Consider the following 27,998-nt stretch of genomic DNA (forward strand, 5'->3'; position numbering starts at 1 on the left):
TGTTAAGAAATATTTGGACAATGACAGAATTGTTATTTTTTTATTCCAAATACTTAATAAAAAAATGGCTGTAATCCCTACATGGTAAATGCCATATTTTGTGAAACCTCTCAAAACATAACTGAAAGGCTACTCTTCTATCTCTATTTCTATCACTCATTGACTGACTATTTGCCTTAAACCCATTCTGATAGTGTATAAAGGCAAAATCTTCCAAAAAAAATAAATAAAAAAAGTTCCACCTTTTCTTCATGTTTCTAATAAAAACAAATAAAAATTTGAAATAAAAAATAAAAGTTTTTTTTCTAAATTCTGCTTATAACAGGCTAGAGAAATGTAATATTTCATACCTACATAAATTAAATGTAAATGATGCTTAAAGATCAGTTAAACTCAGCACATAAACACAATGGACAAACAACAAAAGGTGGTCAACTGAGTTTCTGTCTATTCAAAGAATAGTTTAATGCCAAACACCATACTAACACTCATATACAACATCATAAAAGTCAAGAGAAGAGACACATTAAACGAGGTACAAACAATCTCTTTATACACAATGAGCTCCTCGGGTCTATCTGTGGTATTCCTTATTAAACACAGTAAATATAAAAATTAAAACCCCAAGTAATAAACTGTTCCAAGATTGTCTGTAGCTGGTTATGTTACTGACTGCTCCCTTACACACAGTTCAGGAGATCGCTGAAGGATGAAATTTGTCTGGCACCACCTGTGTGGCCATTCTGCACTTTTCAAACTGAGCTTTTTGTGTGAACGTTACGATCCACTGGTGAAAAATTACAACAATCTGACTCATTTCCTAAAATTAATATCAGATTTAAACACTTTACAGCATTTAGTGTGATGGATATTTTCCCATTCAACCTTAACTACAATATCTACAGGGCCAGTTGCAGTTTTATTAAACAACCTGCAGAGGAGAATAGGCAATACAAAATCCTTAGTTTACATCCCTATTTTAAGGGAATACAACATTCACATTTGTATTTCACCAAGAAATACAAACTGATAGCTTTGATAAACTGCGACTGAAGGAATTATTGCTTTCTTGTACACAGGTCACATGGCTGACATTCATGTATAGACCTACTATACATGCAGTCGTCCTCAACACTGGGCATAAAAATTAAACAACTCATATATGTTTTAGATTATGAGACCACTGAACATTTCATACAGACTCTAACCATTGGGTCAAGTTTAAATAGAAGAAAACGTTGAAAGTACTGTGAAGACTTCAGTACTCTGGAACAAAATGGACATATACTGTACTTTGAGAAATTGCTGCTCAGCTACATTCAATAATCTTAAAACCACAAGTGATACTAATCCCAAAGACTGAAAGTAGAAATGCGCAAAATGGGCTGAAAACATGTATAAAATTTAATTTCTACTAAACAAACAGGGGACAACATGTTTAACAGACCACAAACAAACAAAAAAAGGTCTCTAGTTAACATCCTTTGGTAAAAACAGTTAAAATTCTCTTAATAAACGTCTCTGCAACCTCTAGCTAAAGATTGATACTATGTCTGTGTTAATGTACGCTACACATAAATGACATTTGATTAAAAAAAACAAAACAAAATCTATAAACAACATATTTACACAAAGTGTTTGGGCGGTCATAAATTATTGTACTTGATACACACTGCTCAGCCAAGCGTCTACCCAGCAGTTGCCAGAGATGATGTATATATAGTGGACTACTGCAACTTCACCACCAAGAAAGAAAACATTCACAGGCTATACACGTTTACAGCTTCAAGTCCAAGTGTACACATCTGAAAAGAAGTAACAGGATACTTGTTCTTGCTACCTAAAGAGAAAAGTTGAGGCCGTTTGTTTTTATTTCCTATAAAATGATGAGTAGATGTTCAAAAACACTTATTACTGAGTTGTTGTTATGAAATGTTTCATTACTTCTTGAGATAGAAGATACAGCAAGGAAGGAGTGTTTTAAGCTTGTTTGAAAAATGTGGAAAAATTTACATCTCATCTAAATCATGGACTGACAACCTCTTGGCAACTGAGTCCAGTAAGTATGAATCTACTGTACGTCTTCACCTCTGGCAGTTTTTGTTTTGTGTAATGATGGCCACTACCACAGTTTATCTTTCAATAAGAGAGACTACAGTGTTCGGTACTTCACCCGATACTTGTTAATGTTGAGATAATGGAGGACCTCTGGGCTGCAAGTGGTGGTGCAGGACAACAGGCCTTCTTGTCCATCTCCCATCAGCCACTTGTGGTTGTCAGCAGCCATGTCACTGGTCACGTGCTCTTTGGCCCAGGTGTCCAGCCAGGTCTGAAAGCGTGTGTGCAGGCGCGTGTTCACCTGCTGGTGGGACTGGAAGAGAAATCAAACACGACGACACAGTTCAGCTACTGAGATACCGGGAAGAAAACATCTCCACAGAGAGGTCATCTCATTCATTAACATCGACACTAAGTGTATGACAGTGGCTAAAATATCAAGATTGACACCACTTTTCAACAGACTTCAATTTTTTTCAGAAAAATCTATTTTTTTTTCCAACTTTTGCAAAGACATAAGTAAAACCCACATTTGTGTACCTTGTCTTAAAGTCAGACTCTTGAAAGTGATCTAAATAAGTTTCTCAGACTGTCTTTTTGACATCTCTTCAGGTCTATAATACACCCATCTTTTTGACAGATTGGGGTTATTTTACAGTAAAAACTACAAACTTGTTTTTAGCTGTGATGAATTTGTTATCTTTGTGATGAGAACACACATTACATTAACCTTTAGAAACTTAAAACATGTTTGAGGGCGACTGGGACTCACGGTAAATGAAAATGGGAACCAAAAACATGACCTTAAATAAACATCTCACATTACGAACAAATCCAGTGGACTGTAGAAAACTGAAGACTATGCTGTGACTTTTGTTCTTTTCGTTTCTTCAGCCTTTATTCTTTGAGTATTAAAGGATGTCACTCCTCTAGTTAATGAAGACATGCTGTATCTGAGACCACTTGTGAAAGCATCATAAATTATTTGTCCATGTGTATTTAGTAGCGGCTGTTGTATCAACACAGGATGAACTTCTTGTCTCTGTCATTAAAAAAACTGCAGGTACATTTAATATTTTTGGATATGACAGTTCTGTTCTGAAATCCAGTTCTGATCCTATCAATAATGAATCATGAAGAAAGAGAGTATACAACTAGGATTTACCTGATGAGCCCGTGTGAGTGCTGTGTGTCTGTACATATAATCTTCTGACTTGCAGACATAGACCATCTTGTAGGAGTTGAGCTTGAACATGCACTCCATCTTCAGTTCACTGGTGCTATCCTGTGACTTGTCTGAGGGGCCCTTGGTCATTCTCTCCTGCTGCAGCTGCTCCCATCCTCTCTGACATTTCCTTACCCGTCTCAAATTCCTGAGAGCCAAAAGAGATTGACCACCATGAATAATAGGGAATGAGTCAAGAGAGATTACTTCACACATCAAACATCACATTTACAGAGAAAGTGAGCACAAATGTCTAAAATCTAAAAACTTTTTCTTTTCACTTGAGCATGTTACATGTCACAATATTGTTTTTGATGGCATGTACTAAGCAATTTTAAAGCCTAAGAGGATACGGTCAGGCATAAAACACGACATTAAGCAAATGTGCGAACAGTATAATCAAATTTGAGAGGACTGTCCCTTTAAACAATTATTTTTAAACCCATGCATTGCAACTCACCGGGTAACAGAATTAGATAGGGAGTCAAATCATTCGTGGGAAATGTGGATCTATAAGAGCAGCAGAGGCAGCAGTCGTAATATTTCTGTACAGTGCACTTCCGTTGCACAGCCACACAAGTTCAGATTAAAATCAAATATGTTTGCCAAATAAATACTTATTTGAATTGGAAATTGATCCCACATATGTGCAGGTAGAAAAAAAAAAATTACAATTATTCACCCCACCTGAATGAAAGTTTTAAATGTGTACTTACCACAGAGGTTACAGGTGAGCGAGGACTGAAACCATGAAGCATATTTTTGCATTCAGGGCTCCACTTAAAAGACATGACAGTAAGGCCAATTTCACGTACTGTTAAATATATACCAGCTGAAAATACTTTGATGCGCACATACTTTTCACCAACAAATGTACAGTGTTATGATCATGAGATGAAGACCCAACACAAGTGAAAAAGAAACTGCTGGAATTTCACTGCCACGGAATAATTTTGTGAAGAATGGTCAAGTGTTTTGACCTCTGGTGCTGCTTATGTCTTACAGATTAAATGAGAAAAGAAAAGAAAAAAAAGAAAAGCCACAAGATGTGGGTGAGCCCAGTGATAAATCATAGGTACCTGATTTATGCAATGGGTTAATAAATAAGACAAAACTAAGAGCAAGATTTTTGTGTTTTAAAAAAATCCTTTTGAAATGCTTATGGTAATGGACAGCCATCTCAAAGTAACAATCAAACAGAAAGTGCCAAAAAGCAGTAACAGACAAGATTTGATGTGTAACACTCGCAGATTTACGACAGAACAGACCCAACCACTCCTCTGTGCACACTTTTGAGGCAAGAGGAAAAAAATACACCAACATATGAACATACAATTAAGACGATCATTTTATTTACAAATCCTATTCCTCTGTACAAGTGGTGCAGATAATGTGCTTGACTAGATTTTTAAAAACTTTATGAGCACTAATGTCTGTCAAACCAGTGGAAAATCCTCACCCACAACCAAAAGTTGCAACGGGAGTGCACTGTTTCCACTGAAAATTATTACAAACATAACACTGAGTATAACAGACTTAAACAAACGACATTTGAACATTTACAGTAAGAAAACAGTGAGTAAGTCACACACACAGGACCTCTGATCTTAATACAATCACAAACAAAGGGCATGATAAAATAGAAAAGGAAACTACAACGTCACTGTTCTCTCTTTCAGATCCTACGCAAGAGCTTCAGTCTCTTCAACTAAGTCAAAGACACAGTAGAAAATAAAATAAAAAGGACAAAAGGTGGAACCCATTTGTTTTGCTTTCAGTTTGTGCATTCAGTGAATTTAGTTTTTCGGTTAAACAATGAAAATCATCATTTAAATTCAATACAGCGTGAATAATGAAACCAAAAGGGGTCAATATAGCTGTGTCTGAGGTGGAAATACAAAACCCAAGATCAAGCCTAAACTAGTTAAAACAAATCTTACTATTAATAAATAAAATTCCCATTAAAAAGGAACTTAATCAATGAATAAATAAATTCCATTTCTTAAAATGATGGCCATGTAAAGTGCAACCTTTCATCTGAGGCAGAGGTCTGAAACTCAAAAAGAAAAGTGTTTAAATAAATGCTTTTGGCCAATTTGATTATTAACAGACAAGAGAGAATTCAGGCACTGCACTTCACTGTAATCATAGTTCGAGTTATTATTTGATCCATCTTCTCAAACCTTTGCCGTTTGTCTGTTACTATAAAAGGCAGAACTCTCAGAGAGTTTTCTAAGTCAGGCTTGTCCAGAAGTGCCACTGTTTCTAACTCTAAAAAAAAACAAAAAAAAAAACTTCTGTCTGGCAGCTGGTTCAGTTTTTCAACAGTGGATTGCCAAGCTGACTAAAGCCTCATCACAGAAGCTTAAAATTGTGCAGACAAGAGGGGAACATGGCTGGAGCCTCACCTTGGGAGGAACACTGGCTTCTGGGCCAGATGCTCGCGCAGCTCTGGAGATGCAGAATCTGAATTCAGGTATCTTCCCACGTAGTCTGACCACCTCTGTAGACGACATAGCAGAAAAAAAAACTTGTATATAATTGAATGCAATTTAAAAATACAATCAACATTTCTGGGCTTCTGTACTGAAATTAATGAGGGTGTAGGTTAGTAGGTGAACTTAGTAAACTAATGACTAATGAGTCTTACCTCTGCCTCCACTGGCTCGTCAGAGTTCTCCTCTTCTGTGTCCAACAGTTCCATGGCCAGACTGACAGATCCTCGGCTCTTTACAAACATCAACTGGACAAAAACAGGCGATCAGAAGAAATTTCCAATAAACGCACTGTATAATAATTTAGACTGATATACAACATTATCGTTATTTGCTTTGTTTTGTGGTACCTTGAAACAGTTCTCATCTGACATAAGCTGCTCTGCTTTGCGCTGGTAGGTGATCTCTGCTGAGGCCCTTAATGTCTGTGTGGACAGTGTGCCCCCTGTGGCTTTATTGGCACTTTCGCTCAGGTATGTATCCAGTATACGTGCACATCCATCATCAGTGACGATGTGCTGGAGCTAAGAAAGCAGTAGATTTAGAATTAGATTTAGTATATGTCCACAAATGCAAAAATTTGTACCATTTAGAATTAAACCCCATTGGCTTGTTTATAGCCATATATAGTTTTTACACAGAGAAGGTGACTGATCTTTAAGATGCCCTAACATATTTACACTGCACTTTAAAACACCACGTTAAAGATGCTCTGGTGTTCATTTTACACAGGTATTGACATCCCAGCTTTAGCAGTGTGATGTTTAACATGACATATGATGATGTGCTTTTTCATAATTTTAAACACATTTAAGACAGGATTTAGACTTAAACACAGTTGATGCATACATAAGCATGAAGCATTATGTTCACATACTTATTTTCCTGAAGTAATGTGCAGGTGATTAAAAGCTAAAAGAGAAATGCAGCTCAGACTGCTATGATGTGCAGCTCTGGAGTAGGAAGGAATTATTGATGGGATAATGTTAGAATTGAAGTAAGCCCGGGGTCTGGTTAAGCATAATATACGGCTGGTTTGACTTTGTCTGTGCTTGCTAAAGTCAGACTGCTTTCTGACACATTGTTAGTTGTTCCTCTGAGGTGCTGTCTTTTTTCTACCTTGTTATTTCCTTTTCAAAATGTGCTTTAGTGTAAAAGACAGGTCACTTTAAGGCAGCATTTTTAAAACTTCTTTTAATGAATTCTGTACTATTTATTCTCAGTATGACTAAAAACATTATTCACAAGATTTAATTCCGTTTGAAGAAAAATTTACATACAGTGCAGGAGTTAATCTCTCTGAAGTCTATTATAATAGGGAATGTACTGACCTGCCGAACAATGCTCTGGATAAGTTTGTCCATGGTGAAGGCAATGTAGGCATGGATAGTAAACATTTCCCTCAGGGAGTCCTCATAATGAGCAGGCTCCATGTTTCCATCCAAAAGATTCCGCACCATTTCCAGAAACACTGAGTAATAGTCGTCTACATCAACATCCACTGCAGGTACAACATGGGAAATATGGTCAGTTAGAGAGTATGGAGGAAAAATTATACAATATGAGCAGCATGGCTCTTTAAGTGACTCAAAGTTCAAGACTCAGCAAAAATGAAACCACTTCTTGTTTGTTCACTTACTCGGCTCCTTCATCTTTAGTTGTATTGCTGGATTTTCATTTTTCTCCCTCTTCAGTCCCAGCACCTCTCTTTCCCACTCTCGCTCACGGGCATCCTCTTCAATCTGCTTCTCTGCTTGAGTGTAGATTCGCAGCAGACGAGAGCAGAGGATGTGATGAAGACGAAAGAATACATACCAGTAGTTGTTCACAAAGAACAGATTATAGGCATCATCGCTGCCCCGCAGCTTCTGAGCTGCTGTGTTGCTGAAAAGAAGCTTAGACTTGGATGGGCTGCTGCCTGGCAGGCCATTGTGCTTCCTGGGGCCGTCTTGATCCATCTCCAAGTCTTCTTCCTCCTCTTCTTCCTCCTCCTCCACATCAGAGAGCTCACCTCGCCGTGCAAACAGCAGATCTGGGATGAAGTGGTGGATAATCTGTTTGATCTTGTACTTGTCTTCTTTCTGAATGCCCACCTGTCTTTTGACATGGTGGATGATGAGGGCAGCAGCATCTTCCAGGATTTGGCTGTCATCGTAGGTCAAAGTCATGTGTGGGCCGCTTGGTGGTGGGGTAGGCGTTTCCTCTGATGCTCGCTCCTGGCGCTACAGGACACAGAGAAAAGTCAACGAGTTTACCTAATTAAAAGTAGCATTCTATATGATCTATCTAGACATGATCTGGTGATCCAAGCCTATGTTGTGGAAATGAATTACTGTACCAAAAGCACCACCAACAACCATCAATGAATCATTACGTTTTCCTTCCTTCCTTCCTTCCTATGTATCTATCTATCTAGCTATCTATTTATCAAATTATTGTTAAGACAACATGGTTCCTTACATCATCATACAGCATCTCTATTTCATTGAGCAAGGTCTTTGAGCGCAGCACTTTGGTGTCATTCTGCTTGAAGTTGATGCCTTGATGGTCAAGTGACTTCAGGTAATACTTTTCATTCTGCTCCCGCCAGATTTTGTTGAAACCTCTCTGGGATTCTCTCCACTCATCCTCCTTCATTTTTAATCTGGAAAAAACAAAAAAGCAATGCATAGTTTAGGTGGTGATAATTTATTAAAAAAGCTAAACCTTGATTAGAGAGTAATTAAAATTGGGCTATTAACCTTTTCAGCACTATGGGTACACACACAGCTGGGTTCCTCTTGAGACCGTCAATAATGTCTTGGGCCTTGTCCCCGTATATCCTCTGGATAGCTTTACGATGAATGACCTCTGATGAGCCACCCAGTGTGTTGTCGAGCTTGAAGCGCAACTGCTCCTCAGCTGACATGCGGGAAACTTTCCGCTGCACTGTCTCCAAGGCTCGTATCGTGGAAAGGTTGGTCTCCAACACAACATCCAGCTAAACAGGACACAATCACATTATTTACAAATGAGTTACAATCTCTGATTATGGATGGTGGTGTCAGCAGGACAGTCTTCCTTGAATATTTAAATCTTTGCTCTGGTATTTTGAGATGCTGCACAAATCTAAACTACAAAGTATTGTGAGCATCTTTGGGCACATACCATTGCTGAACATAGACCTGATCAGAACCAGAACAGATTGACATATTTTCCACGACCACAGGATGTGTCTTTAGACATGGTCGTTTAAGAAATGAGAAGTTACTCACTGCGTGAGTTTGGGTTAAATAACTTGTTGCCAGCTGAAGCATAATCATCCATGCAGTAATTATTCAATGGAATAACCTATTTGCTCAGTTAAACCTTTTTTGGGACGGGCAGTGTTCTTCACTTCACTTGTAATAATTCTATAATATGAGAGCTTAACCTTTTGAATAAAATTATATTAAAAAAAAAGTTTAACAGTATTCTAATTTGTTGAGTTGCGCCTGTACTTTACTTTAGAGATGAGTGGACTCAGTATTCCTCACCTCAAAACGCTCATCTTCACATCTGTAAATATGCTCCTCATATTGTGTCTTCTTTGAGCTCACAAATGTAGAATCCTCCGACCATGATGGAAATGACACCCATGTGTCATTTAGAACCTGCAAATGGACATTTATGTAAAATCAAATTTCTGTTTAAACAAAGTATTCATTATGAAGGCCCTCATTTGCAATAATGTCAAGCTGATAACAGACACCACAAAATAAAAAACTGGGTCGATGTTTAGGACCAACGCCTTTATCTGAGTTAATGACGAAACCATAGACCCTGAAAGAAAAAAAGTTTATCAATAGGCAGACTTCCCTCAATGACTCACCTCTCTGCAAAGTGGCGTCCTTCCTGTGCACTTGGGCTGCTGGTAGCTCTTTGGCAGAGCTCTGTAACTAGACCCCAGCCTCTTACAGGAAGCATAGTCAATCTCCATGGCGATGCCCTCTGTTGCCCGTTCTTTGGGTAGACTCTCAGCATGGCTCGACTCTCCATGACTAGACTCCCGGTAGCCCAGGAAGTTTTTAAACCAAGTAAAAAGCTCTGGGAATTTTCTGTAAATCATGCCCCATTATGTGAGAAACAGAAAGGTGAGACTACGGCCCAGTGCCTTACATGTGTGATTTTTAATAGAAGTATTAAATATGATGCACATGCTGATGCTAAAACCTGTGAGAGCAATACAGCGTTTCATTAATAATAAAGCTTAACATTAGAAAATGATGTAGCAATGTGCAGCTGAGCATTGATTGTGTGTATGTTTTTTTTTTTTTTTTTTAAACTCACCCAAGAAATGGTATGACTAGCTGCACCAGCTCAGCACGCGATATTACTTCTTGATTGAAGATGTGCAGACAACGCAGGAAGTTGTCATACGCCTCAGAGCTCCGAAGGGCCTTCTTTACCTGTTAATGTTGTCAGTGATGACAAAATGAAATTAAACGTGTGGACATGATTTAATTGTATAAATAGCATTTTAGTAGTTGTTATCTCCATCTTGTTATCGCAGTAACCTAAATACACTCGTGTGATGAATAAAACAATACTAACCTTCTCAAAGAACATAGTTTCAGTGCTGGTGCTGTGTTTGCCGACTTCAGTCATACCATGGTCCTTCTCCATTATTTTGGGTTTCTTCTAAAATGGCAATAAAAACATAACAAAACTACAGTCACCCCATGTATATAAAAATATGACCTGTTGCAAATATTTTTTACTGGATGCAAAGAGGCAGACAAGAATTAATAATAGTAATTTATGTTTATCGCTTCTTAATACAGAAATCCCCTCAAGCATGTGTGAACTACCATCTGAAGGTCTCTCTCTATTTCTATGGATTTTGAGTCTTGGCTTTAGCTGGGTCACTCCACAGACTGGTCCCAAAGTCACTATGCAGCATTGTCTTGGCTGTATGATTCAGGCTATTTTCATGCTGAAAATATTCTATAATTTTTCTACTCTGTCTTCCTTTCCCCTGCTGCTGAGATACACTCCATGCAGCATGATGCTGCCCTCACCATGATTCACCATAGGGATGCTATTAGCAGGTCATGAGCAGTGCCTGTTGTGTCAGATATAGTGCTTTTTTTGAGGTTTTACTCCCGAGAAAAAAAATTTATCTTCACACATGGTTTGATTCCTTGTGTGAAGGTCTACAGAGAGTTCAGGACTTGGTTTATGTCTTAACAAGCAGTGTGAATTTTATGACCATATATACACAGTTATGTACTTTAATCAAACTAAATATATTCACACAGTCAACATGGAGAGTGGCGTGTACCTTGACAGGTGGTGTGACTCCCACTCCAGCCGGTCTTCTAATCAGCAGGCCATTCTGGGTCAGTCTTTGTTTGTTGTTCAGCAATGGCCTCTTTACTGTGCCACCATGATCATTACGCACCGACTCTGCCCGGTCTGGCGTAGTCTTATTCAGCAGCTGAAAAAGATATTACATGTCACAGTCTCACCAAAAAGGTCCCAATAGGTGACAGAAAAAATTAAATTAACATTTAAGATTTAAAAAAGGTTAATGATCAACAACTTGCTGCAGATCTGAACCAAAACTAAATCTTGAGGATTATTTTTAGTGAGTTGCAATGTTATAATGTTATAATCTGCGTTGGAGAGGGTCACAGTAGAGACACCTAATATCCCATTATATTAAAATCTTTAACGGAAAGACTTTCACACTTCTAGATTCTTATTAGTAAAATAATGCCAGTGAAATTGGTGTAATAACATCCAGTTAAGATGTAGTGAGTGTATTCACTGAGACTCACCACTGAACTGTTTGCATCTGGCAAAAACTGTCCAAACTCTGAAAGGAGGTCCTCCTGGTTCTTAAAGAGCCTTGCCACCTGAGTGTACACCTCCTGCTCAGTCAGTGCTGGAGTGTAGTTACCTCCTGCCTCTTTAGCATTTCTCTGTTCCTTCTGGAAAATGTAAAAATAAAAAAGAGGTAGTGAGATTACAACTGGTTGTATGCCATTTTGACACACATATTTATGGTGGGTACAAACACAGTACCTAATTTATTTCTATTGATATGTTATTCATTACCTGGTATGTGTGCAGGATTTCCAGGAAAGATTTATACACATCTGGCTGACCCTGAAAGCGGTTTTTGATTTTATTGACATAGTTTATGGCGTGGTTGAACTCCACTGGCTGGTTATTCTGGAGAGGCGGTCCAGCAGATGGCGTGCTGCTAACAGGGGCATGGGACTGAACAGAAGGCGATCTTGGTGAGGCACAGGACGGGATGGATGGATTGGGCTGGCTGGTGGGTGTATGGGCTGGAGACTGAATTGGCTGTTGAGAACAATATAGGCACACAATGTGACATTATGACACACAAGGTCTGTTTAGGAAACATGACAACTAAGCTAATGAAATGTCTCTACCCTTCTATACCCAATTCATGGCAAACTGAATTTATTTTACCTTGCTGGTTTTAGTTGGAGCTGGTTGAGTGGGAATGGGCGAGGTGGTGGTAGTGTGAGGGCCAGCCTGTGGTATACTCTGGTGCTGGTGGTGGCTTGCAGGTTGGCTGGATGCTGTACTCACAGGGAGGTTCTGAACAGAAATACCATGAGGGGTGATGTAGTGGATCTGACCTGGTGTGGTCACATTGACTAGATCGTTGGTTTGAACTTCAATCTTATATCCAGGTGGCAAGAAAGTGTTAAAACCCATTATGAGGTCTGGATGGCCCTTGAAGAGCTGAGACACACGGTTGATGACTCCAGGAGTGTCAATGCTGTGATAAGAGAATAAATTAAAGCAATTCAATATGTGATGACCATTAATCACACAGAGAAATATTAGCAATTAATTTTTTCCAGATTTTCCCGACAAAATTATAACTCACCTCTGTGATTTGAACTCTTTCATAATATCAAGAAAATCATTATAAACTTGTGGCTGATTCCCAAATTGCAGCTTCACTTGATCCAGATAGGACAAGGCATCTTCAACCTAGAAAGGAAAGAATGAAAAATCAGATTTCTGCAGATTTCTGCTTTCATAATCAGATATTTTTCAACATCTAAACATGAAATTAACATGAACTTACCAGTCAAAAACAAACAAACAAACAAACAAAAACACCTACTAGGTTAATATAGTGTGAAATAAACAATGTCCATTTCATTAGTGGTAAAAACGTATAATATAGCATCACATTTGACACAGATGAACTATTTAATTAACACTGATGAGGGTACTGTACTTTAAAGTTTGCTTATTTGTCCATGTAGCAGTACCTTCAGTCGTTGAAACTGCTGCTGTCCTTGGGTTGATGTCATGGGTGCAGGTGGATGAACATGGGCTTGGACCACTGCAGGACCCTGAGACTGAACTGCTAGACTGTGTGCGTGGGGACCAACATGAGACGCAGTATTGTTGTGCCCATGTCCACTTGTGCTCTGAGGCATTGTAGACACCTATGAGAGAAAAGTACCAAATTTAGGATTCTGCAATTTATTTTTAGTATTGATAAAGTAGCATTTTGAATTCAGAAATGTGGTGCTTGATAAAAGTTAGTCTAAAACACAACTGAATACTAAAACAACTCATGTACTGCTGTCTAAGCCAACTACATTGATACCATCATACCTGGTAGCCCTGGGGGAGAGAGTACTGGATGCCGGTAGATGGCTGCATGGTGTCTGTGGCTGCCTCTATCACAGTAGGGGCCGGGGCAAGGGCCCGGTGCTGGAAACTCTCTGCTACACCTTGAACCGGGGGACGGCGTGGTTGCTGTTGCTGGGCTGCAAATATCGGTTCTTGGTCCTCCACACGCCTCTTCATTGTATACACATACTCAAAAGAACTAAAGGAGACAAAGACAGATGGAAAGTTAAGAGAGTGACTTTGGACTCTCATGAAATTGAAAACATATCTTCCTATAGCAATTTGCTTTAATGTCTCCTTGACTCAGATTGTTTACTTGTCTTACACCCGAATTGTAAGTCCCTTTGGATAAAAGCATCTGCCAAATAACTAAATGTAAATGTATAAAATAAATCTGACATATATACAAAATATATTTGTATATAAATATATGAATGTATATTATCGACAAAAGGAATGACTGACCAGGAAGTCAGTAATACAACTGAAGGCCATGTGGTTGTTGTTAAAGTTATGTTTGTAAATAACTTTTAGAGTGAAGGATCACAAAAAACATTAATGATGATCAGTATAATTGATGCCTACACAAACATTCTTTGCCAACAGATTTTACCACTGTTTGGAAATAGTTTGTTTGTCTTTTTATTTTAAACACCGAACTGTCATAGGTCCTGTTGAAGTGTCTGTATCATGGTCACGGTATACTTAAGTAAAAATGTCACAAATAAACACATAACAACATAAAATGTAATGCAATGTGATTCATTAAACGTAGAAATAAACATTTACTCGGTGAAGTGTATGAGCTTTATTTAGACACCATCAAACAGATATGCGCACGATTTTGCATAACAGAGCTCTGAATGTAACCTCAAGATTTTCAGTCTCACGTTCCTTCCGGTTAACACAACATAACATCTGAATTATTGGCCTCTGTTGGTGTTACCAGAACTAAGAGTGGTAGGGAAATGTCACCATGTCAGGTATAAAGGGGGAGTTCCAAAACTCTGTTAGCTTTAATAAAAAAAAAAAAATAAAATAAAAAAAAAAAAAAAAAAAAAAGGGAAGAGGAGCGGTGGAAGACATAATTACATTAGACATAGAAACAATAATTTTCTCTATAGTGGCCTACATATATGAAATGTTTATATAAATTAAAAAACTGAATAAATTTGATTTCCAAAGGAAAAAAACGGGTCGTTATCAATTTAACTCCCCTTGTAAATATACATAAGTAGACTGAACAGTCTAGTCTAATTAGTTGCAAGAAAAAGTAATAGCACTGTTTGCACTTTCTTGGATTTCCTGTAAAAACAACGTACAGGAATTGTGATCTGATCTTCAGCAAAGTCATAAAAAACAAACACAATATTTCTAGTCTATTAAGTCTATTAAATACACAGTCACAAACATATTACCAACAGTGTTTTAATAACCTTTGGCAGCAATAACTTCAAGCAAGTGCTTCCTGTAGCTGTGGCTTACACATGCACAACATCCAAGATCAACATTAGACAGTGTTCTTTACACAACTGAGGTCTGGGCTTTGACGTGGCCACCATAAAAGGCAGATGTTGGGTTTCTGAAGTTGTTCAAGTGTTTTGTTAAATCAAGGTAGTTCTAAACCACAATACTAGACTCATTGAATGGACTCCCGTTGGAGTTTCACATCAGAAGCCTAGTTTTACTTTCTTTTCCCCTATCATCATTCTATATGTTTAATGGGTGTGTTGAATAAAAACATGAAAGATTGTGGCTGTGTTTTGTCAGCTAATTTTGTGTGTTGATATTTGCGACTTTTGAAAAGATCAGCTTATATTTCATGACTAGTTTATGCACACACCAGGTAACTGAAAACGCTGCCATTACATTTTCTTGCAACTGCATATGAATGATCCTGCCTCCACAATGACCATTTCCTATGTTCAACAGAAGGAGTAACTTTTAATTAAGCTTTATGTGCACTATATTTACACTTGGAGCACATATAGATGAACAAGAGCCCTGTTAAACAAGTGTGCTAATAGAAATCAAAAATACAAAAGGGAAAAAGAGAAAGAAAAGGTGGGCACAATGCAAAACTAACTTACTGTATGAAAACAAAAAGCTATCATGAACGCAGTGGACTAAGTGCTTGCCCATGACTCCCTAAATAGACGTGCTATTATTGTTAAACAGAATGGCTGTGGTAGCCAGTTAGGGGCTGTCAATAAATTGTGATGGATCGGTGTGAAGGTTTCTCATTATAATGCAATAAAGTTGCCAAAGTTCTCGTGTGTAATTTAACAAACCAGCCAGATATTTGTTTGTGGAGTTAATTCGAGTAAATATCTGAACAAATCATAGACACGTCCATGTGGCTCACTGCACGCTCCATGCGTGTCTACAGAGACAAGCCATTTACCGTAGGTCCCCCGGTAAACGTCATTGCATTTGGTTAGCGGAGAGCAGACATTGTGCCTCACTACCCAGCTCCACCGATTACGGAAAACACGGTGTCTGAGCGCACGGTCTTCAGTTACCGAACTCGTGTCTGTCGCACGTCCAGGTTAAATGCTATTTGCCGAAACGCGAAGCAAATAACGTCAGACAGTAAAAGACAGCGACACTGGTTCGGTAGCGCTACAAAAAGCCACCATTTCGCTGTCAGCAAATACTCCACAGGCATGTAGGCGCTGTCTCTGTCTTTCGCTCGCTGTAGCCCTGCCTCATCCCCTCCCCCTCTCCGCCAAACATCGAGCTTAACGCCATCCGTTCTCGGTGAGCTGTCCGATTTCGCTTGTCTGATGGCTGACGTTGGCTTTCCTTTCGTCCTAGCTTGAAGTGATGTGGCAAGCGGGCTAACCTTTACCATCTGCAGATTAAATGATAGCAGGCTGAAAGAGCCAGGGCGGGTTTGTGTCTGCCGGGTGCTTGCTGACAGTCCTCAGTACGTTAATCGGGACTCTGCTGCTCCAACATCTAGACGAACTGAACACGTTGGCTACCCTTGTAGTTAGCCAGAACATGTCCAAAAGAAAACAGACACTTGTAATCGCGACAGCACAGTCGGCTGCATAGTTTCTAACGTGGCGGCCAACGTTACACCCGGGTAGTTGAAGTTATGCTGCCAGTAATTAATCCAAGCTATGCTAGCTGTTAGGTCAGGAAGACCGCTAGTTAGCCAGCAAGCTAACGATAGCTTCTACCCACCGTTAACGTCGCATTGACGTTAAGTTACGCGAGAAGTTCGACAGAAAAAGATTTAGTTGTCATACAAACGTGTTCTCTGCAAGCCACGTTTGTCACATAACAACCAAGAACCGGAAAGTTACAATCCGACAGAGCAAGAACAAACTGAAAGAAAATATCCGTGCTGTTAGGTCAGTCTGCTTAGCTTTAGCATGTCAGCTAATTCATGGTCGCCGCTCCTAGCTTGCTAGCCTCACTTAGACTAGCTGCACTAACTTATCGACCCCGCAAGCTAACGTAGCCGCCGCTTAGGTTATTTTATTGGAAGATTAAAAAACACCAAAATGTTAATTCATCCCAGAAAATCAGCCGGTATTCGCTTGCTGTCTGTTTGACAAGGCTATGAATAGCTGACTAAATGGTACGTTAGCACAACAAAATAACCTCCATCAGTACAGGGTACCCTCGGCTAACTAGCTAACATTAGTTCAACTTAGCTTACCTCACAGGACTGCCACCAGCAACAACTTCAGTCACCACTGTAACGGGACCCAAGCAGTAAACCGCTACTCGTGCATTCGCCTGCCTGTGACAAAAAAGTCTACTTCTGAGAAGTGGTAGCAAATGGAAATGTCAAAAATGAAATTGTCCGTAGCGGCTACGTCGCTAACAACACTGTATGTATGGAGCGGTGTTCCTTGAACATAGAGGCGTGTCTATGATGAAGGCGGACTAGTCTCCTCCCAGGCTGAACTGGGATTGGTCAGATCTCCAGAATGAAAACAAATACAGTAAACGCAGCGAGCCAGTGACTCTGGTTCAAGGCTTGTAGTTGTGTGGTCATGCCAAGTGCATGTTATCTGCACTCTGCATCACAGCCTCCATGTTGCCCGTCGGGTACCTTCCAGGGGACTTGTTGGGCCCCTTTGTGCATAACAGTTTCATTGTTTCCACAGGTATCCACAAACCAACCAGCACACTGAAGCTGGATGACACAGCTGGCAGAAAATAGATCACAATAATTTGGACAACTCATAAACAGAGAGAAAGAAAATGTACTAGTTACAGGCTTAATTCATTTCCTTTGCTTTTTAAATGTTGGTCAGAAAAATATGTTCACCGCACCTCCTCTGCCTCATCATTCAAGATCATTTCTTTATGCTGCTGATGCAAAGTCGTCAGACATGCAGATGACAAGAATCAAATAGTCAGACAAATGCCAAAGTCAGCGCTTTTAACATTATCACGAGCACTTAGTCAAATAAGACAATAAGACGTTACTCCAGAATAAAATATATTCAAATCATTGTGAATTGGTGGGAATTTAAACACGTACATGTTTTGGGATGTTTCACTGCAAGCAGAAATTTACATACAGTTGTTCACGAAGTGTCAAATTCATAACAACACAGATCAATAAAACTCGGTTTGCAGAAGCGATTATTATGTTTTCTTGTTACATCAACATTTTATTATAGATAAGAGATAGTTTATTTTTAACATTAAAATAGATGCACAGTATACAGTTATCAGTTCTTTTGCTCCCAAACTGTTTTTGAAGGCACAAGACAAAATGTATTAATTGGATCACATGTTTAGCGGGACAAAGTGTGTGTTTGATAAAAATATTCGAAATAAATGTTATTTTTCCAATCCACTAAACATTTATCAACAGAGTTTTAAAAACAATGAGCAGCATTAGTCAATAAGAGCTCACAAAGAGAAGAAAGTTTTTGTTGCCCTCTGCTCAGTAGTCATGAACATCCAAAAATGCAGGTTCGTTAGATACTGTGACATGATTTTATTATTTGGTCATTTTAATTTTCCTCAAATATTGTATGCTGACAAAATGCTCCTTCTAATAAAGTAAAAATATATAATAGTGCAGAATGATTCTCTGTGTATTTTATATAAGTAAATTGCTTCTTATATTACATACATGTATACAGCTTGACAGAAAGCGAGAGGATGACAGGAATAATGACATACAACACTGTCCCCACACTCAAACCAGGCATGTTGTAGTAACACAGTCAACACCTCAGATCACTGACTAAAAAGAATATTTTATTGTGTCAGCGCTTATTTGTGCCACATCTCATATCTCATTTTGCAGCAGCATGTTCAGTAAAGGAAGATATTTTGAAAAAATATGCCAATAGTTGTCAAAATCACTCCTGCTGCCATTCCTGACGCTCGTTTTGGAGCTGCAAAAGAAGAGAACAGATGTTACAGAGTCAGATCTGTAGGTTTACACATTACATCAAACATAAGCTAATTAAAAATAATAAAGTGGCCCAGAATAATAATGTCTTATTATTAAATAAATAAGACATTTTAAAAGTTTGTAGTAATACTCTTACAACTTGAAGTCACCATGCAATTAATAGTGTAATTCATACATCAGCTGATTATCACAAATGAAAATAAAAATAAAACAGTGGCTTGTTTACAAACCATCTTACCATATGAGGTGGTGGTTTTCTGTACTGTTGTGGTTTTTGTATTGGTAGCAGTCGTGGTAGCAGCAGTACTACTAGCAGCAGTGGTGGTAGTAGTAATACTAGAAGCAGTGGTGGTAGTGGTACTAGTAACAGAAGCATTAGGTGGAGGCAGTGTAGTTGTGCTAGTGGTCGAAATAGTGGTGACAGGTGTTGTTGTGGATGGTGCAGGAGTGGTGAGCACAAGGCTAACTCGTCCCGAGGTGACAGTGTAAGATCTGGTGAACACACTGTTAACCAGTGAATTCTGACTAACTGCGCGGGTGCACAGATTAGGACATGTCTGAGAGGGCATGGTGGTAATGCACAGATTGACTGTGCACTGAACAAACATCTGCACAAAGCAAAACACATAGATACAATGAGCATTGTGAAGAGACAGCTCAAAAATCTTTCCTAACAGTTTATAAGACATGGCTGACAACTGGTTGATAGATTATTATACCACATTTAGGCACGGTTTAAGTAAAATCAATACAGTGATCAGTCTTCAGACAACCAGACAATGTTAGCAGCTCTGTATTTATATACTGAAACTATACTAAATACTAATGTAGGCTTAGAATGCTGCTTTAACATGGCTGCCATAATATTGTTTTCTTTAGAAAAAGCCCAGTTGTGGCTTGTCTTTCTGTATTTAGATATTGTACACATGAAAGGGAAATCTGAAAAGTGTGTCGTATGTCTGTGTAATGTAAGAATACAAACCGTTGATCCTGTTGGTGCCAAGGAGCTCAAATCAAGTCGATAAATCTTGACGTTGGTTTGTGGTGTAAGAATCTCCAATGTGCCATTGGAAGCCAAACACCTGAAACATAGAGTGACAGTGAGAGAGGTGCTGGAATATATGATATGCTTCTTCTTCTGAAGACAAAACAGACTTATTGTGTGGCTTATAGTATCTTTCCTCTTTTAAATGGCCTATAGCTAAATCAAATGAGTTAATTAGGACAGGACTGACCCTTGCTGTAAAACGGGGGTGGATTGTGCAAAGTCCTCTGTCTCAGACTGAACACATTGGCTCACTATCAGCTCAGCTCGATTCACGGTGCAGTTGGACAGCACATAAAGGTCCAGCTGGCTGATCCTGGACCCAGTGCTCCCACTGGTAGTGTTGTCAGTGGACCTGATGGAGATGCTGTGGCTCCCCGATGGTGTTTCTGCTTCTCGACGCCTTCGTCCTACCAACGGCTGGAGACTCTGAAATGTGGGGGTTCTTGTGTATTTTGACATTGGCCCCTCTCCTGGTAGGTAAAATTCCAACTGGAAGTCAAACACCCCAAAGGTCTCCTTCTCTGTAGGCATAGTGATGTTGAACTGAGGTCCCCTGACCTGGATTCCAGGGATCCGGCAGGCCAAAGGAAGGATGAGGGAGGGCTTGCGGCTGACCATAGTGTAGGGACGCACACTTTGCAAGGTGTTGGTGTAAACTAGCTCTGAACCAGCTTGCTGGAAAACATAAGAAAGTGAGGAAGAGGATGGTGGGAATTCATAGTCAGTTAAAAATCTGTCTGCAAACTTAGAATTTCTTAACAAAAAGTAATCTTACTAATAAGAAAACTAACACCAGACTGCTCTTTAATCACCCTGCGTCAGACGTGTGTTATTGTATTGTGTATTTCTACTTCTTATACATACAGAAAGAAATAGTAATATCTGCGTGGGCTTTTTGTCAGGTTTCAGATATCTTTGAGCAATTTAAGCAAAAAGCAGTTTCCTCTAACAGTTTGAGGCAAAATGAGGTAAAAGTATTCCTTTATTTCACAAAAATCAACGATGTTTGGTTCCCGTGTTGGAAACAACTGGAATTTAAAGTTCAAATGGAGCAATCCCATTCTTTAATTAATGAATAGAGAATTTTAATATTTGTAGATATTAAAATATACTGTAATAAATATATCATATATTATATTTAAGACTGAACAGTTTCTTTCATTCTCTGGTTCCAGCTTCTCTTTTGTAGTGATATGTTGTTTTTCCTAAATTTAATATGTTTGGGTTTCAGATTATTAGAACAAAACAAGTTAAACCCTTAAAGTCTAAATCAAAATACAGGCAAGACTGAAAAATACAGACAGAAGAGTGGGGACATGTTACCACAGTTTTGGTGCCGCAGCCACTCAGGGAGATGTGTGCAGTCAGGTGTGTGCTGTTATAGGTGATGGGACAGGTGGGGCTGTTGAGCTGCAGTTCTGCCAAGTTGATGTTGCTCAGGGAGGTGACAGGGAGCACCAGCACCATCTCTGTCTTCTCACACTTCAGCTCTGCAGACAGACAGCAGCAGATTCTTCCATTATTAAAACATCTTATACTTGACAGAAACTTGATGCATACACACACACACACACACACACAGACACAAAACACCTTAATAAAATTAAGTGTAATATTTTCTCAACCTGTTCCAGAAGGTAGTGTCTTCATCTCCCCTGAAAAGATTAAGATAATCATATTTAATAGTCAGTAGTTAACAGTCACTATTTTCTGAGAAGCCTTGCTACACTGTGAGCGGAAGTTAAACATATCTAACATTATTATGTTGTTTCAAGGAAGCTCAAGCACTTACTTTGGTACAGCCACACGCATCTGGGCTCTGACTGTAAACTGGAAAAACATGAAGTGCAAACCAGACAGTCATGTATTAAAGCTACTGTGTACAAGACCTTTAAGTGACATTGTAAGTAAATGTGCATGTGAATAACGTTATATTTAACTTATACTGGACTTACATGTTTTGAATAGCTCAGTACAGATAAAGCAAGGAAATGTGGGCGACAGAGGGGGTAATATAACATGAAACTAGTTCCCGCACCAGAATTGTAAAACTGAATGGTATGCATCTCGACTGGCAGCGCTAGAGCCACTCAGTTCACAGAACAACCTACCTTATGGTATTTGCAACAAAGCAGATGGGCAAAAGGTGTGTCAGATTGTTTTCGGATCTGATCCAGGCCATGGTCATAGTTGCCAGGGGGCCAACTGACAAGAATCCAGTTCTGTAGAGTTCAGGGGGTCCAACCACTGCTATCTCTGATACACTGCAAAACAGAGGGAAACTGTTAATTGCAATGTACATAACTGTATTCAAGGTTCTTTAAGTAAACAGTTAGTTAAGTTTATGTATTCCCCTTAATAAACCAACACAGGGGATTGTACTACATTCATGAAATGTGAAAAGAATGGGAAAATTGGCATTGTTTGCGCACTATGTCAAAGTGGTTATCCTTAATAATCACGTGTTGACATATAGTGGTGCAAGTGTTTAATTAGATTTAGTCATTATCTGAAGAAAATATTTAAAAATTCTATCAATACATCAAAATAAAATAGAAAATAATAAAAATGAGCTAAACTTTAGCTGTACCTACTGAGTTAATATACAGTTACAGTCAAAAGTCTTGAAATTCATCTGTTTGCAATGAACAAACTGAACAAGAACAATTTAAATAGCTCCACACAACTAATTTTACAAGTGGTTCCTCCAAATTCAACTCAAAATGCAACTTTTAAAGACTACTGCAAAGAGGCTAGGTGCTGGATAATGTTTGAGTCTATTGTCCCAAAGATTATTCAACTCCTTCATGACAAGCATGTTCACGACTTAATAGAGCATAATTTAAGCCTTTATGCCCTTCTGCAAACATGGCAACACCAGGCAAAGCTGTGGACTAATTGAAACATTACTGTGTTTTGTATACATAAGCACAGACTACATTAGTTCAGGTGACATAAAAACGGGACACACCTCTCTAGCTGTGACATGAAGTAAACGTTGAAGTTCACCTGCTGGTATGGCAGGACAAACAGCGTGGAGCCGTCTTTGGGCGTACCATCATTTACCATAGGTTCATCATTGCAACTGGTGGTTGACGCCTCCACTAGAAGGAAGGAGAACGAGAGATGTTTTAATAACTTTAAATTAAAATAGAGGAAAGACTAAAATGGGATAATAGTTGAGCTTTTATGTTTTATTATGTACTAGGGTCAATGTACCCCACTGACAAACTCACCAGTGAGAGAGAGCTGCACAGGGATGGAGCTGAGGGGCGTTTGGCCTGTGAGGAGTCTTACTCTGGGGGAAGGAATGAAGTCTTCTGCCATTAGGTAGATGAAATATTGGCCTGTTTGTGCTACTCCAGTGAATGTCAACGTACATTTCTCCTGGTAAAAGAGTTTAGCAAAACAAAAATTAGCTAAATCTAAATTTTTTTTTTCTTTTTTAGAAATAGTTTGCCTACTGTACTGTACTGTGCAACACATGACTCATCTATGAAATATAATGCTTTGTTGGTTCAAATTAACTCCCTTGGCCAACTACAGCTGTTCACAGCTAAGTAATAATAATTTAATAAACACATTTATAATATTACAACACTCTGCATGTGGTAATTCTACCTTTCGTACCTTTACCTATGTAAAGGATCTTCTTCCACCATGTTCTATACTATATCACATACTATAAATACATAGATTCTTTTTTCCTTAATACTGTTACAACTAGGAGATAAAGCTGATGCAATAAAGATGAAGAAGAACCAATAAAGTAACAACAGCTCTTTTAACAAGAAAGAGGGCTTTTTAAAAACGGGAAATAAAACTAGCCAGACTAAGCCGGACAGGGGTTTGTACTGCCCAGAAAACATGCTCAAGGAAACGTAGAATTCAGACTCACCTCATCCAGTTCTATAAAGGAGTACCGTGTACAGTTGAGACACTCTCCCTGCTCAGGACGGGCATATCGACATTGAACCCGGTCCCCATCCAGGTCTTTAATGGACAGAGAGAAGTCGTGAGGACAGTTCACGCGAGCTCTGAATTCCATAACACAACAAGGTTCAAAAACAAAGAAATAATCAGTTACTGTCACAATAAAAGGAAAGTGGATACAAATAAAAATCATCACATTCATTATAACAATACATGTATTTCTTTGCAGAGCTTCATACTCTCTCCTGACTTTTGCACTAAGAGTAATTATGTTTTGTTAGACCCACAATAACTGATGTTCTTGGTCACTTGGCATTGGGAACACGTTATACACTTTGACATATGATCATCACCTTATTGATACAGAAACTTGCTAAACTAAACAGTTACTAATTTACACACCCAGCAAATGCTCTACAACATATAGCATTGAGTAGCTCTGTTTGTCTGCTGTTTGGTGCTGAACAGGCTAGGGTTAGTGATTTATGTTAAAAACAGCTGCCTGCTGCTGCTACTAAATACAAAGCTATGGCAGTAAAGTTGCAGCCGGACAGCTAAACAAGGGTCTGAAACTCCCTATAAAGCTATAAAGCTAAGGGGAGCTGTAAATTTGGATGGTAATTCTCTGTTGCTTTATCACTACGAGCAACATTTTCACACTAAACAATTGTTTTCACACTGTCATTACCGATATAAATTATAGCAATTTTAAAGGTATAGCTTTTTGCCATGACCACCCTTCTAAAAAAGCAGCTGAACAACCAAATGGTTTAAAAGTGTAAGTGCGACTGTGTTCATAACACAGGTTTTCTGCTTTAGATACTGATATGTCAGTTCACTTTACTATTAACAATACAGAACTTAACATCTAAATAAGTGTTTTATTACAAAACATGTACTTTTGGTGACTGGATTTCAGTATTTCCACTAGTGTCTTTTTCTGATTTAAGGATCAAAGTTTCTCATCATGGTGCAGATTGTGAAGTTTGCTGAGGCAAAGTTCATCTTATTTTTTTATAATAAATAAGTAGTTTCTATGCCATTTTAAAGAACCTTAAATTTCATTTGTGTATAAAAGATAGATAGACAGATAGATAAATAAAATGGACTTGACTTGTAGCTTATGTGTATGTCTATGTGTGTGTGTCTATTCATTACCTCAGTGGAGGAGGGAGAGCTACATAAGGTGGCTGGTTGAGTTTCCCAGTGTTTTCCCGAATTGTTGGTCCTGCATTCATTGAGACATACATTTCTGTGGACCTAGACATTCAACAGAAAAAAATGTGTGTTAGAGTTATCATAAGTTAGAAATGAAGAATTAATTATTTAAATTATATTAAAAGATTTCAAAAACCAAATCAAGCAAAACAAGCAACCTACTAGGTCAGTGAAGGAAGATGAATATAAAGTATAACAGAGTAAAACTTTTAAAATGTTTAATGCATAGTACACAGTGCCTTACACTGTATGTATAGACAGGATTACTACAGGAATGTTAAACAAAAATGCCGAACACCATACAAAACAGGTCTCAAGATAGCGTGGATGAGAGTATAAAGAACATAAATAATAATGCAGAAACTTCTTTCTAATTAAAAGTCACTACTTATAAACCTAAATATAAGACATATCCTTCATCTCAGCTTTTTATATTTTATAGCTAGGCACTCTTTATGTTTTTATATTAACTATAATTCTTGTGTGAATGTGAAAAAAGTCATAAATTGCTGCAGAAACTTCAACAGAGTTTAGTAAAATGTTGTAATAGAGTCTTTCTCCTCATCAACACTGTTGACTTGTGAGCAGTGATTGTTGCTCTGGATATTGTTTACTAATGAGAAAAAATGTAGGAATGCAAATAAAATGAGGAGTGGGTGTTTGTCTTCAAGAGTCTAGACAGTGTATCTGGGTCTCATACCCTAATGTGATGAAGGAATTGTAGTTGCTCGGGACAATTTTCTGCCACTGGCGGACACACCAGCCAGGTTTGGGGTTCATGCCGGTGAACGGTAAAGAGGTAGGGTAGACCTGACAGTCCTCTCCTGCAGCACACAAGTCAGACAAAGCAGGACAAGGGCTGGGGGCAATGGCAGTGAAATGAGCCCACGCCTGCAAGAAGCAACGCCACAAAATGACAGTTCTTTTGAGTTTAGTACTGAGCAGAGTGAATTCAGGAACCTGTAGAGTGAGTTCAGTGTGTCAGGAACATGTCATGAAAATAAATCATGACACAATATGCAGCCATCATATAGTTCAAGGTGTTAGGAAATGTATTTTGACTGTGCTTTAATTCAGACTACAAAAAACAGAAAGGAAATAATTGTCTTGTTATGTGATACAGACAACATAAAGCAAACACACTGTCCTCCATTGAGTTGTTCGATCAAAGGTTATCATTTAGTTACTATAAAAAAGTAAGAAATATTAGTTAGTAGTATTACAAGGATTACACTAGGATTAGTAATTGTTTGAGTCTGGCACAAGTTCAATGGGATGTTATTGGATTTAATATGAAAGTCAAGTCATTAATAAAACAATACATGAAACTCATTTATAGAGCGAATGTTTTTTTTTATATTTTAGAGATACAAGTTGTTCAATACGTGCTTCCTTTCTCCACGAAATTTCAAAGTAAGTAAGATCATGTAAAAAAAAAGTTTTACAACATAAAAAAAAAGACATAAAATGAATCTCCGTGATTGCATTTTAATACATTTTAGTAGAAAGAATCATTTTACAATAAGGCAAAATAAAAGAATATAAAATAATAAAATTAGAGTGGAAATGGTGAGAAATAAGAGTAGTTCCCAGTTTTCATCCATATTTCATTGAAGCAATAGATAATAACTTTAAACTTTTAATCAGTGGGAAATCAGTTTACTACTTTACAAACAGAAACCTCATTTAAAGAAATGAAAGAATTTAATTTTTCTTTGCTCACCGTTTTCCCTCCATTGCTGTCCAGGGGCACAGCGTAGACTGCCAGCCCCAGAGAAGAGGCTTTGCAGGCCGGGCCAAACAATAACAGAGTCAGGCCCCCCAACAGGATCCTCAGGTTGAATCTATGCAGCATCTCAGCCAAACAGCAAGAATGAACCTTTATGAAATACAAATGCAGAAACTTTAAACACTCTGAGTATGTCACATATACTACCAGTAGAGGATGATGTCAATACTTTTCTCGGTTTTTAGTTATTAGGGTTAGCAGACAGGTACTGGCACCACAATTCACTGTATGTACTACAAACCGAGAAACAATATCATCATAATTTCACATAATAATGTCACATCAACATTTTAAATCAAATCTTGCCTAAACTACTCATTTATGTCATTTATCTACAGGGTTTTGAGCAGTCCAGAGGTGGTTGAGTGGTCTTTTTTAGTTAGCTTGTTGGTTTTGTGCAGTAAATGTCAACATTTCATTGAGGGACTCAATTAATGACTGAAACTATTGTTTCACTAACCAACATACTGTAATTATGGCTTATGAATAATTGATACACCATATGTGACTAGCCATCATGAAAAGGCTTTTTGATCATGTTTCTTTCCTTTTAAAAGACATTTTATATTTGTTTTATAGTTTTTTAATATTTAGTAGTTTCACTCCAATTACTGTAAAATTATAGCAGATCCACTTCTTTAATGTTTTTATTTTATAATTCACAAATAGCTGTTTACTAAGAAATTTATGTTAAATCTTGATTACTTAAACAACCAAAGGGTGCCACTTCTTGACACTTCTTTTGCTTATCAGTCTAAAGAAAAGGCTGATTAAGTTTTAACTTTCTGTTTGTTATCCAACTTAGGTATTAGGCTTGCTTCATTTTACTTTACATCCTGTACATGACTAACATGTAAATAGTTCGGTTGGCAAATCATAATTGAAAGTACAGAAACCTTCAGATTTAGATAAATGGATCAGTTCTTCCAGCTTGGAAAGAGACATAAAAACATTTGGTTGATATAAATCTTCACAGCACCCATGAAATGAACATAGGAACAAAGGAAATGTAAAGGAAAACATACCCAATACAGAAGTTAAATAAATAAAACCCATTACCTTAAGCCACCATCCACTCTTCTTTCTAAACCTTAGACCTCTCAAAATGCAACCAAATACTGAGTTAACAAACAATAGCAGTAGTTTTCAGTAAATGTGATCTTCCTAAATTAGGGAGT

The 27,998-nt window shown here is 38.2% G+C and overlaps 2 protein-coding genes across 2 annotated transcripts; both read right to left on the reverse strand.

The window, feature by feature from the left end:
* Positions 1–436: 436 nt before the first annotated feature.
* On the reverse strand, positions 437–17,309 carry LOC113174217 (paired amphipathic helix protein Sin3a-like). Its single transcript, XM_026378001.1, has 21 exons — positions 17,108–17,309; positions 13,417–13,633; positions 13,065–13,244; positions 12,671–12,777; positions 12,244–12,559; positions 11,860–12,111; positions 11,580–11,732; positions 11,081–11,236; positions 10,351–10,437; positions 10,087–10,205; positions 9,629–9,854; positions 9,294–9,410; positions 8,520–8,758; positions 8,239–8,422; positions 7,418–8,000; positions 7,110–7,279; positions 6,129–6,302; positions 5,934–6,026; positions 5,692–5,786; positions 3,224–3,431; positions 437–2,371 (listed from the first exon to the last, which is right to left on the reverse strand). The coding sequence occupies exons 2-21, from the start codon at positions 13,609–13,611 to the stop codon at positions 2,153–2,155; spliced, it is 3,873 nt and encodes a 1,290-aa protein (XP_026233786.1). The 5' UTR covers positions 13,612–13,633; positions 17,108–17,309; the 3' UTR covers positions 437–2,152.
* Positions 17,310–17,886: 577 nt separating this feature from the next.
* LOC113174938 lies at positions 17,887–27,996 on the reverse strand. The gene is made up of 15 exons (XM_026379155.1): positions 27,880–27,996; positions 26,755–26,910; positions 25,732–25,922; positions 24,972–25,073; positions 23,779–23,917; positions 23,117–23,267; positions 22,852–22,984; positions 21,992–22,144; positions 21,673–21,710; positions 21,506–21,535; positions 21,204–21,370; positions 20,068–20,555; positions 19,815–19,914; positions 19,071–19,440; positions 17,887–18,812 (listed from the first exon to the last, which is right to left on the reverse strand). The coding sequence occupies exons 2-15, from the start codon at positions 26,884–26,886 to the stop codon at positions 18,730–18,732; spliced, it is 2,277 nt and encodes a 758-aa protein (XP_026234940.1). The 5' UTR covers positions 26,887–26,910; positions 27,880–27,996; the 3' UTR covers positions 17,887–18,729.
* Positions 27,997–27,998: the final 2 nt, after the last annotated feature.

This window comes from Anabas testudineus, chromosome 3, assembly GCF_900324465.2.
Source record: "Anabas testudineus chromosome 3, fAnaTes1.2, whole genome shotgun sequence".
Lineage (NCBI taxonomy): Eukaryota > Metazoa > Chordata > Actinopteri > Anabantiformes > Anabantidae > Anabas > Anabas testudineus.